The sequence below is a fragment of the Lutjanus erythropterus genome, chromosome 23 (assembly GCF_056507025.1).
Source record: "Lutjanus erythropterus isolate fLutEry1 chromosome 23, fLutEry1.hap2, whole genome shotgun sequence".
NCBI lineage: Eukaryota > Metazoa > Chordata > Actinopteri > Lutjaniformes > Lutjanidae > Lutjanus > Lutjanus erythropterus.
In genome coordinates, this window is record NC_139339.1 from 10,386,911 (window position 1) to 10,404,607 (window position 17,697).

Sequence of the window (17,697 nt, forward strand, 5' to 3'; positions counted from 1 at the left end):
AATATTATACTGATGTGCTGCATATAGGATTTTCTACTTAAGAAGGTCATAACATAACATAACATAACATAACATAACATAACATAACATAACATAACATAACACAACATGTGACATGATGCTATAAAATTTCCAGTATGTTATAATTGTTTGACATATATTGCATATTTATGTATGTGTGCACTATGCTCCCTATAAGTCATGGCAATGTATGCGTATGTGCATAAAAATGTATGGATTTATTTATTTGTATTACCATGTGCATGCATGTGGTCTTTGTTCTTTTTGTTGTTGTTTTTATTTTGAAAAGCCATCATTTTTGTGATTTCTGTCAGTGTATTTGTCTACTGTCCTGAAAATGTAAGAATTTTTTCAGTGGTGGAATATATATAGAACTAAGTACATTTATTTAATTACTGTATTGTACTTGTATTTTACTTGAGTGTTTTCTTTTGAAGGAAATATTGTACATGTTAATATTTTTGCATTTAAAATCTATTAAGATCTTATTTAAAAAAAAAAAGATGTCGAAATGTGAGGGTGTTAATGTTGATGTTTGGACCGTTGGTTGGGCAAAACAAGTACTGTATCACTATGGAAGTTGTGACAACATTTCTCAAAATTTTCTGAATTTTATAAGACCAAACAATGTATCGATTATGATGAATCCATGTTGAAATTAATCGATGGATAAACAAATTAAATTGTACCGACAATTCACTCTCTGAGCAGAAAAAAACGCATATATTAATATAATACATCTTTTAGTGCAGTGTCACCATGAGTCCTGCAGGGTGCATCAACTACCAATGAATGGGATCAGACAGCGCTGTAAAGGAAGCAGCCAGTTATTATACAGTAGATGCAGGTTGTAGCGCTTTAACATAACTGTAGAGGCACATGTGTAAATATCCCGTGGTAGTATCTAAACATTAATGAAGAAAATTAGAATTAATGATAATGAAATTAATTTGTATATCCAAAGTTCCTGAATAAGAGTCACTCAGACTCAGAGACAGTTTTCCTCATATGTGATATAAAGAGCCACTTCTTTTACTGTTAATTCTGTCCACATAATCACGTATGAACAGTTAAGTAAAGCCAATGTATTCCCCCATAAATGGGATTTGAATTGTGTCAAGTCAACCAGAATTCACTGTGATAAAACAGGAAATTGGACATTACCCTGTTTTCAGAATAAAATGCATACTTTGCAATGAATGACCACAAAATAAAAAAAAATCCCATTAGCCCGTGCAGTAATCTTGTATTAAATGTATTTATTCGTTCTGTTTAACTAGCTATACAAATGCAAATAAGTAAAGCCTGGTTGGATAAACCATGTGGTCCACTCTAGTTTTTATTGTTTACAAATGTTTAGTTTTAGGTTATTTTTTATTAGGATTGGCATTTTTTTTTCCAGGTTTGGGAGGAATTTGTCAGGGGGAAGATTTCAGAAGTTCAGAACAGTTATTACAATACAAACACAACACAGTCCAGTATCCCAGTCTCAATAAACTCTACACCAATGCCTCCTCATACTTGTTGTGGTGGTACATATGAGCAAATTGACAATGACTAAAACTGTTTTATTTTAGTTAGTTTTGTAAGTACACAATATTGTTTCAGTCCTTTTTTCTAAATTTAGTCTAGTGTTTAATTTTTATTTCTGTTAACTATAATGCTTTTTTCATACCTAGTTTTAGTTTCATTAAGTTTTAGTTAACTATAATTATTTTGCTTGGTATTTTGACCTATTATAATTTATCCTAACTGATGAATATATTTAGATTTTGTATTAATAATCCAAATATCTAAAGTAACTACTGACTAAAGCTGTGAGATAAATATGGAGTAACAAAAAGTGCAACTTTTGCCTCAAAAATACCTTAAAAGTACCCCTGAAGTGGTAAGGAAAAAAACTTTATTTATAACAGACCAGTGACCAGGGTAGAAATAAAGAGTGAAACAAATCTGAATAAAGAGAATGGCTATGCTTCATGGTAGTGATATTGTGAATGTCGTTTTATTGTGAAATTCCCTACAGGAAGTGTGGCTCGTCGTTATGTGTGACTTGACGGTTGGTTGAGTTTTGGAGGAGAGCGGCTGGTCTCATCAGTGAGCAGCGGGGTCTGGCGCACCTGAGCCCGCGCGATCCTTAATTAGCCCGCAGCCCGTTCAAACTGCAGGTTACGACCCATAACACGACTTAAAAACATTTTAAAAGATATTTTAAAAAGATATGTAGATTAAAAAAATCTCACTTGCATTAAACACTGGATTTGATGATTTTTTTTTTTTTTTTTTTTTTTGAATGGGAGTGACGAGGAAGTGCAGCAAGCTCGCGTGCGTTTAAGTCGCTTCAACTTTGTGGAAATATGTAACTGTGACAAATGAGACTGTAACATGGAGCAGTCGGCCACTCTCGACATAGAGACGCTGAAGGTAAGATAACGATGGCGAAAAAGTTCCTGTTTTATTTATTTTTAATTGAATTTTAAAGTTTAAAGTTGGAATTGGGTGATAGTTTGACGCTAATATCTCATTATGCAAGATGAAAGTGAGTTACATTAACCTTGCTGTACTTGATGCAGCTTGCTATTAATTATTAAGTGGTTATTGTGTTTTATTCAGTAGTCCAAACTATCCTCGGGAGTACAGCTCTCCTCAACAGGTGCACTTCAATTGTTCCTTTAAAATCTGCAGCTAATTAAAGATGAATGTAAAGTGTCCAGTCTTGCAGTGGCAGGAACATGATGATTAATAACCACTGACCAGCACAGCCTGCCTAGACCTCTTTGCATATCTCCCTCTTCGCTCTATACAGCTCATATTCTATGCATCTTCCTCTTCAAGAAGAACTACAGTAATGTGACAGCCTATGAATATTCTGCCTGCATGGTTTCTCATTATCATTCCAGTCTAGCAAGAGGAGGCAGTAACCTCTGGGTACAGTATGTGCATCTCTCTCTGTGCTGCTGCAGTGCAAAAAAAGCCAGCTCTGGTGTCAGAAACCCACACAGCAGAGGAGCTACTGTTTGGCTGTGCACTCAAGAAGTCCATCCATTGGCCAGGGCTACACACACACTTTCTCACTCACACACACACACAAGGAGAGCTCTGAGCTTAGTGTTTGGGTCACGCTTATCAGTCAAGAAATCACTCCTGCACACACTGGCTCTGAGCTGATCAAGCACTTCCCGCTAAGTGACAAGTCTGCAACTTTCAGCTAATTTGTCATGTTTAATGTGCTTTTTTTTTAAAAGAAAAATCCTAGGAGGGTGATTTAAAAAGTGTAAGAACCCGCTATCTTCTCTAATTAAAAAACAGAAGCGTGGTGGCGTTATTTTTGTTGATAATGCTGCGTTCAGTCTGGCACTTCCCCTGTGCGTTCGACTGATGAATGCAAATGACGCCTATGGGGTGCTGCTGTCCAAAATGGCCCCGTTGGCTCTCCAAGGATTTGCCAGGGATTAGCAAGGAAAAGCTAGTGTACTGTGGAGAAGTGTCTGTCTGTTTACATCAGCAGTTTGTCGTCTTCTCCCCCGCTGCCAGAGCCATCATCAACACTGAGGAGGGAACTGACAGAGCAGACTCCTCAACAAACCAGCTCTCGGCATTAAAGGCGCAGTTTGGAGTATTTTAAGTTGTGTTGTATGAGGTACTTATTGATAGTCAGTGTATTAAGTACAATAGCTGGAGGTCTGCTCGCACCTTGTTTGGAGAAGCAAAGAGGTGTACTACAACGGAAGCTAAGCAATATACTGCTATGGGCGGGGTCAGCAACAAACTATATTTATATATTTTAAAAAAGGCCCACCTTAAGAAAATCAATATCAGTTTAAGTGTACACTATATTGAGAATATTTTCACCACTTTACCTTGTTGTCAGACAGCTTTTTCCGATGGGAAACCACTGTTATGTAAGCCAAATCGCTCTTTCCGAACAACCAAACTCAATTGTCAAAATCGGTAATTTTACCTCACAGAACACGGGGGTTGCTGGTTCTGCCACTGCCAAAACTCACCAAAACTGTCTTTGTTAGTCTGTCCACTCTTCCAACAATCACCAATTCTTGGTGCCTTTTCACTTTGAGAGAGTCAGAGATGTGACATCACTTGGTCTTGACTTGGTTTCAACCCCTCGAACTCTTGCTCTTGTCTCGGTTTTGATACACTCTGGTCTTGGTTTTGACTTGGCCTTGAGTACAGCGCTGTTGATTGGTTTGTTTGTTTGTGTTACTGTGTGACTTCTGTGTTTTAAAAGGTTAGTTTATATTGTACCAAGGACACACAATAACACAAACAAACTGTCCAATCAAAGCAGTGGTAGACCAGCAAGTCCCATGTTCTGCAAGGTAAAATGACTGTTTTTTTCCGAAAGAGACAGTTCACCCCAAAAATTAAAAAATGCACATTTTTATTCTGGCCTGTAGTGCTGTTCATCCATCTACACTGTTTTGGTGCGAGTTGCAGAGTTTTGAACATGTCGGCTGTAGAGACATCTGCCTTTTCTCAAATATAATCAAGCTAAATTGCACTGTGCTTGTGGTGCTCAGAGAACCAAAAAATATATTCGAAAAACTCAAAAGCAGTGTCTTTTTCCAGAAACCATGGCCCAGTAACTCAAGATAATCCGCAGACCTTGTTCTGAACAATTTCATTGAGGAGCTTCTTTCTTTCTACATTAGAATCCTGAACTTTTATTTATTTGAGAGAGGGCAGACATCTCTGCAGCTGATATCTCCAAAACTCTGGAACTTAGAGAGAGGAAAAATATGTCTTTTTGATTTGGGGTTGAACAGTCCCTTTTAAGTCATTTGTTGCTTAAGAGACAGCAACATTAGGTATATCTATCGGCAGTTTCTCATCAGAAAAGGCTGTCTGATGGCAAGGTAAAGTGGTGAAAATACGCGGAACATAGTGTACATTTAAAGTGATACTGATTTTTTGGGGGGTGGGCTTTTTTAAGTGCCTGAAATACATTTTGCGTCTGACTCTGTGCATGGCCCTTCATCGCTTAACTTTAGTGCTGGTGCTCCTCTCTGCTTCGCCAAACTGGGGACATGCTGACCTCCATCTACTGCACTTTAATACACTGACAATTGCTAAGCACCTTATACAACACCACTTCAAATAATCTGAACTATCCCTTTAATAAACAATGCAAAGGTCAGAGATGCAGCATGCTGGCGAGGTTTGTTTGTTGCAGAGTACAAATATTTTTCATGAAAGTGTCATCAAAAGCAGAGCGTATACCAACGAAAGGAAATTCTCTGTGAAAACCCGTCTTCAAACAGTCTGTGATGTTCAGTCTTTGTCGGCTCTGCGCTCTGATTGAACAGCTGCGACCTTTCCTTGTGCCGGACTTATTGGAGATCTTTGATCCCCGTCGGGTCTCGCACTTTCAGCGGGGTAACCTTGTTGCTTTCAGTGGAAGGAAGTGCGCTGCCATCCATCCATAAAGGGCAACCACGCAGCAAAAAGATGAAGCCATTGACAAGCTCCACTGGTATTGTATCTCCACCAGCGATGATGGAGCCACAAAAATTGGATTTCACATCTAAGCAGAGCTGCTATTGACAGCAGCAACCTCACCCGCATGCTTGATTGTCACATCAACAAAATGTGAAATGGCTACATCAATGCATTGACTTGCACATTTGAGAAGTATAATTGGCTTTTCCCAGTTACAGCCGTGTGTTCGGGCTCCTCTGTCTCTTTGATTGGGCTTTTTGTCAAACTAAAAAGCCCACAGAAGCTAAATAACCAGGTGCTTTCACTCTTTGTGTCAGGTTTGTAACATGATTGTGTCCATCCCATCTCCCCGTTGCTGCCTCAGCGATTGTGCAGCGCTCATGTGCGGGATGGATGAGCACAGGCTTTACAGTCATTAGTGCATCTCAAATGTTTTCTTACCTCCAGCTGAGGCGGCCCCGTGGGGCTCCTGTGGCACCACTGAGTGAGGGAGCGCTCGGCGATTTGCTGATTAACATTATCAAGCATTAATAACGTCTCATTTTCTTTCATTAGGAGGCTTCTCAGCTGCATTTTGCTGCCTCTGCAGCATGTCACTGTTTGATCAAAACAGCATGTAGAATATCACCCTCTACGCTAATTGGTGAAGATGATTCGTGCTGGCAGTGGGAAGGGACTGCTGGGTAATTGCTGGCTTTGGCTGGATCCAGCTGTAACGTCTGTAGTCAAAGCTCTGAGGACCTCCTTTCCACTCCCTCCCTCCTAGCAAAAAGGAAAGTGACACAGATCTCAGCACAAACTTGAAAAGGATTGATGAAGTAGCGAATACAAAGATAAATATGGTCGTGCAACAAATCCACAAGGATTCCTCCAGCGCAGCGCGTGATCTACAGAGATAGCAGTTTTTATAGCTCATTGTACCTCAGAGAAAGCAAGTTACCGTGTGGGTGTTTTCTATTAATAGAAACTACATGTAATCAGGGGTGTAGGTGGTAAACCAGCCATAGCTATGAGTAGATTTCAGACCCATCTGTTCGTGATAATCTGTTGACATTTGTCTCGAGCGTACTAGAACATATCGTGATAGTTTCATCATAGGTGGAGCTGCACAACCGAGCCTAAACAAGTTTTTAAGAAAATTACAAACACTCAGAATAATTGCTGGACTGGTTCTCATCTTGGTTGTCTGAGTGGGGAGAAAAATGGTCTTTAGACTTTTTGTGATTGGAAGTTTAGACTGTTAAATTATTCTCAGCCCCAGACTTCAAATTGTGTGCATATTCATGTGGTTGTTGTCAACAGTGTAAGTTACATTATTTAAGCTTAATTCATTGTTTTCAGCCACAACGGTGCACAACACAACTTTGAATCACAAATACTGAGCAATACATAAACATATTTTTCTGAACATAAGGCACAGGATGCCCTTCACTTTCAAGCAGCTCAGCCCTAAACAGTTTATATTGTAAAAAGGTGAAGAAGTAGAAATTTAACTTTTTGCTCAAATGGCTACCACAGTGAGGATCTACTCTCTTTCAGCGTGTGTTAATGGGTCTTTTGGCTCATGAAAAGCATGGTTACATCATTATTTGATGGCGTCAGACTCCACCTGATCTTATGAAACACTTCTGAATTTTTTTAGCAATATATATGAGGACACATAATCACTTTGTAAGATGATAATGGAGCATCTGCAGTTGGCAGCAGGAATCCCCAGACAGACGACTCATCAGCTCCAGTAATCAGGAGTATACTTTGTTTTTGGACTGGATCTGTGCCTCCCCTTAACATGAGGCATACTTGGTTTGTTAGTTTACTTCAGTTTAACTGAAGACGAGTTGCTCCTCTTGGTTTGTTTTATTTCAGTATTATTTAGAGATAATAAGAGGTAAAACTTTAGGGCATTTTGCTAGAATAATTCAACATAAATCTGTCTTATGTTTTTCTTATATCCTAATCCAGGGCTAACTAATGATTGTCAGGTTTCCACCAGCACCTGTTTAAAGAAACTGGCAACCAGTTATTGGCTTTCGTTGTCTTTTTAACATATAAAAATTAGGGACAGCAAACCCCCAATTTTTTTAATATTTGTTGCATTAGTTCCATTTAAATATTGCTGTTACAGTTGGAGCTGGATCAAGGCAACGCTGCACATGTATTTTGCAGTGTTGAACTAGTTAGTTTTATTATCAAGCTGATGTATAACTGCATAGTATCTTAAATATTCAAAATAGGGTGATGAAAAATGGAACCGTATTTTCAGTTTGGAAGCCAAAAGCTGACGTCTAGTATAATACTTTTAAAAGTTAGTGTTGAGCCCTGTACTCTTGTGACCACTCAGCAGGGTGGAAAATTACCCACCACCAAATAAAATATGAAAATGGTTGTTAGATTTCAGACACAAAATAATTACTTATTGAGTGGCTGGTGAATTAAAACATTTATCTGTCAGTGGCTAGTGGATGTTTACATATTAAAAAGTTAATTTCCCAGCCTGCCCCTTAGGTTTGTCTTGTGATCTGCAGACTACACATTTCAAAGTGTTATTGCAAATCATGGATGTTGTGTCTTCTGGGCTGAAGAGGATAAAGACCATTCAGATTGTTACCAGCGTAAGTTAAGAAGTCAGTGTCTGTGATGCTGCGGGGATGTGTTAGTGCCCATGGCATGGGTGAGTCACACATCTGTGCAGGGGTGGACCTACCATTAGGCAAATGTCAGCAATTGCCTTAGGCCCCAAGCTACCAAGGGCCCCATGAAATGCCTCATAAACATATGGTTAAGAGGTTTTTTTGGTAACTTTTTGCAAATTAAGTGTTTCTAAAAATCCATATGCTAAAATGGCATAAAAATGCTTAATTCATGAGTCCTTCAGGGCCTCCCCACTTGGACTATTGTTCGTACCGCGCATCTGCAGAAATGATTCAGGAAGACTCTAACCAACTTGTCTAAACAAACAGCTTGGCGTGGTTGAAAAATGAGTTCAAGCTAGCCCAGCAGTGCCGAAAATAGGAGGAAGCGGGAGGATACTAAAAGACAATGCTCACGCCAGCTGCAGCCTGTTCACCCTGCTGCTGTCTGGCAAGAGTTACAGAAATATCTGCTGCCCTACGACTTCAGAACAGCCTCTTTCCTGGAGCTGTGAAGACTGCTTAATTCATCCTCTGCACCCCACCATACATACTAGTTTATTTTTATGACTTACTATTTATTCACAGATTGAAAAAGGGGGAAAACAAGGGATGCAGACGGCCTGATGCCTGTTTTTGCTTTAGCCCCTCAACATGAAAAAAATCCATCCTTGCATCTGTGAAGGCCCCGTTAATGCTGAAAGGTACATGCGGGTTTTGGAGCAACATATGCTGCCATTATGTCTTTTTCAGGGACATTCCTACTCATTTTAGCAAGACAGTGCCAACCTGTGTTCTGCTTGTGTTACAACAATGTGGCTTTGTTGTAAAAATTTGGCGGTTAGACTCTCCCACCTGCAGCCCAGACTTGTCTCCCATTGAAAATGTGTGGTGCATTATGAAGCAGAAAATACGACCCTGTACAAATTGAGCACCTGAACTTGCGATATGAATAAATTAAGTTTGGTAAGAGATTTATACTTATTTATTTTCTGGCCCCAGACAGTTGCATCCTAGTTGCCAAGTCAATCTGTCCCTGCAGTGACCTCTAACTGACCACTGCTCCTTTCTTCTATTTATTATGAGAACTGTTTCTGTCGTCTCTCTGCTGCTCAACAATGGTTTTGCATATAAAGTGTTAATCGTCAGACTTAGTAAAGCTGACATAAAGTGAAAAATGGGACTCAACATAGTGTGACATGCCGGCACAGCTTGCTTTGCAATCGATATTTTGTTTCTCAAAAGTCAAAGTTGTTTTTTCGCTGCAGTGGGACATCTCGATCAGTCCGGTCCAGCGTGTTTGTGGGAGTCAGCTGTGACCGGCATGCTGAAATGACAGATTGACAAAACGCCAGCTGCTATGCACTCCTCCATTTGCTCTGTGAATAACCGAGCTTTAGGAGGCATGACTCGACCAGGGTAATATATGCATTAAAACTCTTGCAAAGAAATCACAGGATCCACTAGCGTTGGGAACAGTGGGTTGCCATAGAAATTACAAGTGCTGACGTTTCCCCTAGCAACAGTGGATTGAAAATAGACTGAATCTGTCCAGCAGGGGCATGGCTGTAGGCAAAAAGACTGTTTTAAACTATTTTTTTTCTTGGTGTTATGTGAATGTTTGGAGAAGTTTTGAGTGTCTAAGATTCCAGTTAAGTGTGAGGATGTTGGAAGAGTCTCAAAGATGATCTGTAGTAACTTTAGTGTGTGGTTCTGCTGAATGTTGCGAGTAAGGCATCTTCCAACGTAGATGAAAGTTGTGGTTATGAAAAAGTCTCCTGTGTTTATATTCAGCCTCAGTGTAAGCACCTCTCATAATGGTCTTCTTGTCCCTCAGCTGTATCGCTGGTTAAATTGGAATCACTGACATTTCTAGGCCAGTGATATGGGTCATTTGTATTTGCTGCAAAGTCGCAGCATCTATTTGTGAGACATCTGCCTCCACTGACCTAAACTGCTTGTCCAAGGAAACAGTCACTTAAACAGTGAATCGAGTTGTGAAGCTGGTGTTCGATGCCGCGTTTGAAGTGAGTTAACTTGTGTTATGGTTCTGGTTTAGATCGGTCAGTCATGCCTAGCCTTAAAAAGAACACTGTCAGTAATGGGAAAGATTTGGGATTAGGAAACTTCAGAGCACAGGCACAGAAGTTATATTTTGGTGGCTTTTTGAAAATTGAAATTAAATTAAATTTCATATCACAGGCCAGGGGAATGCCCGAACCAAAGCTTTGACTATGGTCACATTATTTTTTCAATTTAAAACTTTGTCTATAAAATGTCAGAAAATAGCAAGAAGCTACCATTTCAATTTCCCACAATCCAGTGTAACATGTTCAAATTGCAACAATCCAAAACTCAAAGAACCAGTATAATATCACATATGACAGCAAACAATCACATTGAACCAGCTGGAGCCACAGAATATTCGACTATTTTGTCTGAAGTAGAGCTGCACAGATTAGTTCTATAATCAGTCAAAAATTAATTACATCTGTTGTGATAATTGGCTGATTGTTGAAGTCATTTCTGAAGCAAAGACTTGCTGGTTCCAGATCGTGATGAATTAATGTTTTAGTCAAGATAATGCAGGGTAATATGACTAAAATCTAAAAATAATATCAGTATTTTGGGGCTGTTCTGCAATATACCATATATATCTTGATATACACATTTTCTCTAAAATAACATACTGTCAAAAACAGTAGACCTGGGTGATAGACAAAATCAAATATCATGATACTTTGACCAAATATCTCTATTAATATTGTGACTATATTGTAGGGATAACTATTGGTGCTTTGAAATTTTTGATTAATAATCATGGGTGAGGTGGATATAATAACTAAGTAAGTAGAGGCAAAAAATGTAACAGCTTGCACAGTCTAAGTTCAGAAAATTGCATCATTTTACTGTAATGCAGCCTTTTATACCAGGAAAACATTTATGTCATATCACTATATGACAGTATGGATATCAAATCAAAATACTGTCTAGCCCTAAATCAAGAATATAAGATAAATAGATAATATAAAAAATAGTTTCAGCCACAAGGTAAAGTCTTCTGCATCTGAAAAAAAAATTAAAAATGCAGGTTTTTGTGTGAATTCCTGAATATCTTGAAGGAAATAGTAAATGTCTGTTTCTGGCACCAGCTGATACACCTCACACTGTTACAGTTTAGTTTTTTCAAAACTGAATTTAGAGTCTCTTTTTATAATCAATAAAATTCATCAACTGCTCGCCCATGTAAGAGATATTGATCTATTTCACCAATAATAAGGCTGAGATTCTGCGCCCTGGTTGTTAAAACAGACACTCTCTGTAGCATTGCACCTTCTGTAAGCAACTTAACTGCGGCTCTGTCTGAACTGATGAGGTAAAGAGGAGCACAGGATGCAGTTTCTTTCACTATTTCAACCTCTGTAAAGTAATTTAGTTCTTCTTAGAGAGACTCTTTAGCTTGCTGAGGTGAAGAGTCTTTGCTTGCTCTGCCACGGTTAATGAGAGGCTGTCAGGAAAACATATAAACTAATGATACCTGCCATCAGTGTCCTATGCTAATGATGTGCTGAGTGTGAAGAAAGCATGTGCTGCATGGATTCTGACGCGAGTTATGCATGCATTACATCTCTTGGGAAAACCGTGCACAGGTGTGTCAATTATAATGTGTGTTTCATGCAATTAAAGCATTTTATCCTGGCAGCTGGATAGATTAATAGTCAGAAGTGTGAGGAACTTTTTGACATCATTGGACATAATAAAAGATTCAGCTCCTGCTGGACATTTTGTCTTGGTTTGTACGAGCAGGCGCTTTGCTTTATTCATCATCTATGCAAGAGAGTGGGATGGCAGGCCGCTTCAGTATGAATCCATCTCTGCAAGAGCTGAACAGAGCAGTTCAGAGCTCAGCCAGCCTGGCACTCTGTGATGGGGAGTTTTCACACTGTCAGCCCGCAGTCACGATCGGCTGGAGAACAGCAACTGCTCGCCCTCGCCTGGACGACCGCACTTGACAGACATCATCCTCTCTGATCTTCAGATCAGAGCTCGCATGTAGCGGCTTCTCAGTGGCTGGCAGGCACTCGGTTGCTCAGCCGGAGTGGAGAACATTTCTCTGGCACCAAATTGTCCCTTTGTCTCCTAATCCACCTCCTGTTTTCATTAGTGCTGAGCGGAAGAAAAGCAGCCGCTGGTTTGTTCTGCGTGTGAAATTTCACACCAGACTTTAAAGATATCCTTTGCAAACAGGTTAACTTTGGTATTTTTCCAACCTGGACCCTATTTTTTATGTCTAATTAAATAATAGGGACAACAATTTTTTAAATTGGTCCCTTTGCTAATTTTATGAACGTCATCTTTATCTTGTATTCAGACTCAACAGAAACAAAATAAAACTCCCCACAAACATCTTGTTCCAACAGTCACCGCCTTTGGTTTGGTCGAAATAAAACCTTAATTCTCTGCGTCAGGAATGAGAGAGAGGTCGAACAGAGAAGCAGAAAAGCCAGAATAATTTCACATCTAATGAGGAGAAAAGGGTTTATTTCAACCAAACCAGAGCTGATGATTGTTGGAACAGTGGAAAGACGAACCAAGATGAGTTTTATTTTGTTTCTGTCGAGTACAGCTGCACCTGTTTTTTTTAACAAATAGCCTAACCATTATTAATTGACTAATCTATCATTACTCTAATGATTAGGTTTTTATTACCCAATATTAATATAACAATTTAGCCCAGTATATCTCAAAAACATGTCTTATTTCAATCTGTCTAATCAGAATCCTGAAATTAGACACATAAAACACATTAGAACAATGATAATAGTGGCATATTTTAAAATGAGCCTCTTTAATGGAACCTATTTGATAAGAAAAACACTGGATCTCGACTTGCCTGAAAACTTGAAATGGTTGATTAATTTCATCACTGGAGTAATATGCAGTGAAGATATTCACTGGGAAATGTATTTATGCATCAGTGTGGGGCAAAGAGAATTACTGAAACGATTTACAGGCTGCAACAACAGATGGTGAAAACTGGGACTGGATGTGAACACAAACACATTACATCAACATTAACTGACACAGAACTTTTCACCACTAAACTTCACCAAAGTTCATTGTCCGCCTCATGTAACCCTACACCTAATAATGGTAATGATAATGACAATAATAATAAAAATAACAACAATAATAATTAGAATAATAAAGAAAGAGCTCTGGTGTTAGTATAGTATTGATCGGCAGTTATGCAGATATTAACGAAAATTAAGTAATTAAAAGGAAAAGCCCACAATTGTTTATGAAATGTTTTTCGGTCTCCCTCAATACTCCAACAGCGTAAAAAAAAATGTCGCTTTTAGTCACTTGGTTCCAAAAAACGTGGGAAAACAGGTTAAGAAGCACTTGCAGTTTCCCTTAAGTCACAAACTTACTGCCTTTGGGAAGTGTCTCCATCAGTTTCACATCTTCTACTCGATGTAGCTCCATAAAACCTGCTTAGTGCACATGGTGGCCTGTGAAGTATTTACCTGTGAAAGATTGATGGGCAGTAACATAATAAAGATCTCAGCCGGAGTGGAGCGGTAAACAGGTCGGCCGCAGGAAGCTGTCACTCATGGTGACTTTCTTTGTGAACAACGGGATCCAGTTTGACAAAATGTCAACAAGTAATTAGCATTGTAAACAAAGCTGTGACATGTTATGAAATCCATACAAATGAATTTCCACCGTAAAGTACATAAATACAAGCAGAAATGTCAAGGACCTTGTTAGTCAGGATTGTACCTTGCATTAGTCACTGTGATTAGTTCATTAGTGTCTAGATTCAGCTGCAGATTTCTCTTTATTGACTTAACAAAGAATTGTAAATGCTGTTTAAGAGCTTTTCCTCTTCTGGGCCAGGTATTCCCACAACTGATCACTAACTTGTAATCAATGAATCTTGAGTGATGATTCCCCGCTGCTGCAGTGGAATGAAACACACCGCCTTTGCCTGATTTGGTTTAATCTTTTAATAAAATAAAGTCACCCAAATGACCCTGTCTTTTAGGCACAGAGCTTGATGAATTACTCTGCTGCTGGCTCCATTTCTAAAAGCGTGTGGAGCCGACGTGCCCAGGTACGTCATTACAAAAGTTGCAAACAATGGAAAATAGTAATTTCCCCAAAATGCATCAACCCATCTGCTTATGGTGTGTTACAGATTGAAATATATTACCCTCTCACTCCTCTTAATTACTAGGCATGGATGTTTCCAGCTGAAGTAATACCCAGCTCACATTCATGCCATGCTCTCACCTTTTGTTCTTTATGTAGTAGCACCACTTTCAAAAATTGTAGAATTACACAGCCATGCCTCAGCACAGAGTCATTTTTAGTGGTGCTTGCAAGGTAATAACCACTTACAGTATGTGATTGCTTCTGCGGATTGAAAATATTCTTGACAGCCCGCTAACATAAAGGCTCCTCTGTGTGTGTGTATGTTTGTTTGTTTTCCAGATTACCCAGGAGCAGTTTATCCTCGCGTCCCAGTCCCTGCACCTCCAGCGACCGGGCTGTGATGCCGTGTACCCTGTGGGCCTGTATGGCTGGAGGAAAAGATGCCTCTATTTCTTTCTGCTGCTGCTCCTGGTCACCATGATAGTTAACCTGGCCCTCACTGTCTGGATCATAAAGGTCATGAATTTCTCAGTGGTGAGTTTCAGCACGGCATTGTCCGAAATGAAGCCTGTCTGAGTTTGTAAAGCTGAGAGTTATCGAAGTGCTGCGCTAATGAATGTATGATATCCAATATATTCATGAATGAATGTCTCTCCAGCTGCTGTTTGTTGTGAATTGACTGTACGCAGTTTATGAATAGACTTGCTGCTCTTGATAGCTCGTCATTCCTGGAAAAAGACCCGCTGTGTGGCTGCAATTAATCATTTATTTCATTATGTTTTCCATTATTTTTCAATTCATTGAATAACACTCTATAAAACATCAGAATTCTACAAAATATGTCCATCAAAATTTCTCAAAGGATAAGATGATGTCTTCAAATCGACTGGAACTAAAGTTTGTTTCTTCTATTTTTTTTTTTTTAATAAAAAAGAGTAGGAATAGAACATGAGCTGTCTAAAGCAGTCCAACCCAGAGGCTGTATCGTGACCCACAGGTGGAGCACAGGAGATTTTATTTGGGTTACCAAATAAATAAGACTATGGAAGAAATTCTGCAAATTTAAGAGTTCTATTCACAGTACGCCTTTTACAAACCATTTAAAATGTGAATATTATTTTAACAGCCTATTTAAGAGCCTGTTAATTGCACCTAAATATCCTATATTGTATTCCTAATGAGAGGAAATAAAAACAATGAGATGGCCTGTTAACTCAGCTTAAATACATTCACTGATCATTTATAAAGTGTTTAACGTGTGAATGTTTTCAATATGCATCAAGGTAATACAAGGTGATGCAGAAATGGCAGTAAAAATGATCAGGAGCGTTAATTTATGCACATATTAACCTTTCCCAAGATTTATTAATACAGCCTTTTGTTAATTGGGTCTCAGTGGCTTAAAGGTTTTTAAAAAGTGGCTCAGAAAAAAAAAGATTTGGGAAATACTGGTCTAAAGGTTGCAGTTCAGCATCACACGTACATCGGTTATAAGCAACACGAGTTCCACTACCATTTTCGAGGAGAACCGGTACGCAGAGCCAGAATACATTAAATTGCATCTTCTCAAGGCTCCACTTTGAGGTGTGCCTGAGAGCGGCTGTTTGGTCCACACCAGAGTTCGAGTCCGGTTCGAGTCCATTTTGTCAAATAATTCACTCCATACAAAGTTTTAAGGAGAACATTAATCTCTCCGTACTGTAAATTCCCTTCACAGTCCCTGTCCACTCTAGTTTTGTTGGGGGTTCTTTAATCATCCACTTCCTAGCTATGGCTTTTTCACTGCCTGCCAGCAGTATTTGAAGAAGATACTTGTCACGAGAATTGAGTTTGGTTAAAATATTACCTAAATAAATTGTTCTTGAAATCATGATTAATCTCTAAGCCAGTTATTGATTTCACCTCTGCTACTACTCCCAGCCAGTCCGCCCAAATTACAGCACAATCCCCAAAGATGTGAAAGTGATTGGCCAAGGAGTTCTCACACCTCCTCCAGCAGTGACCGCATCCTGCTTTTCCAATTTGTAATTGTTTTATCTTTGCAGTGATGAAAAACCTGATGATATTTTTCCATAAGAATTCTCTCAATTGCCTTGAACCTGAAATAGTTTTACAAATGCTGAGCTATAGAGTTAGTTTTTTTGCAATGCACATTTTTTTATATTAAATATAAGAAGAATTGGGTGGTAAGCGTGCACAGCAAAAAGTTTGTATGGCTGGACAAAGACAAGTGCACACACTGCAGAGACAAAAACTGAGATGACCCAGTAAAAATATCTCTTTCTCTGTAAAATGAAGCCGAGCCCTGGTTGCCTCTTGTTTCCAGCAGCGTAGACACATGAGTTTGATGTCAGTGTTTTGCAAAGCCAAACTGTCAGAACAAAAACATGCCAGCCTTGATAAAAAGGAATTGATAAGCTCAGGAGACATGTAGTTCCAATGGATGGGACCAGTTCTCAACTGGGACCACTTCTTGATTTCCAGAGCTGACATAGACGTTTCCAACAGACGTTTCTGTTTTAAAGAGACTTTAGTATTATGTGTGATGATCAGTTCGGTCTTTCAAATTATAGTCTTAACAAGTACAACAAAAAGGCTCATAGCTAGACTTCTGTAGTTACATAACATTTATTAAAATACAATTATGAGCTTAGAAATTAAATTTGGAAATGTGTTTTTAGATCAGATAATTAAACAGTAAGTGTTTGGCATCGAGTGCGTAGCGGGGCTTAATATCAAATGAAATGGTTAGAGAGAAAAACAATTTGTCTTACGCTGTTCTCGTGGCTTACAAGTATAAATAGAACGATGAAAATGAAGCGAAATATCAGATAATCTACAGCATTTAATCTCAATACTGGGCTATGGGAAAATGGTGACAATGTCAGTCTGTTACTCTGACTGGTTTAAAGCAGTTTGTCAACTAACATAAATTTTATAACACTTTAGTCCAGTTTTTCACTTTCTTTCTCTTTCTCTTTACTTTGACCTTCATACAAAAAGTGTTAGTGGAAGAATTTATTCATGCCGGGCAGTTTGAGATGTGTCACAGGCACCATCTCTCATCTCTTGTGTGCTTTGTCTCATCTGGATTTGATAAAGAATTAGAGAAGACTTGGCAGTGGGACCGGCTGACACAGAGTGTGTTAATCTCAAACGAAAACCAAACAGGCAGATGCTGCGAGCTCCTGTGACATTTCCAGGGACAATGCACACAATTTACCATTTTGTCAACAAACTTGCGATGGCAGCATCCATCCCCCCTCTGTGACGGATGCGTCCCCTGACTATTGCTATCACTCCTCTTCTCCTTCGCCTCCCATCAATCTGTGTCACGGGTAAAAGACCTTATCAGTGCTGTTGGTGTCGCTCCAGAAAATGTACTCCACTGCTCCCCATCTCTCAGGACTCAGGCAGCTCAATAAGA

At 39.1% G+C, this 17,697-nt stretch overlaps 1 protein-coding gene across 1 annotated transcript in view; it reads left to right on the top strand.

The window, feature by feature from the left end:
• The first annotated feature begins 2,140 nt into the window (after positions 1-2,140).
• The window catches only part of LOC146305609 (zeta-sarcoglycan-like), a 71,954-nt gene continuing 56,397 nt past the window's right edge, over positions 2,141-17,697 (top strand). Inside the window, exons 1-2 of the mRNA XM_084712449.1 lie at positions 2,141-2,445; positions 14,610-14,804. Of these exons, the coding sequence (XP_084568575.1) occupies positions 2,407-2,445; positions 14,610-14,804 (234 nt within the window). The 5' untranslated portion in view covers positions 2,141-2,406. The remainder of the gene's footprint in view (positions 2,446-14,609; positions 14,805-17,697) is intronic.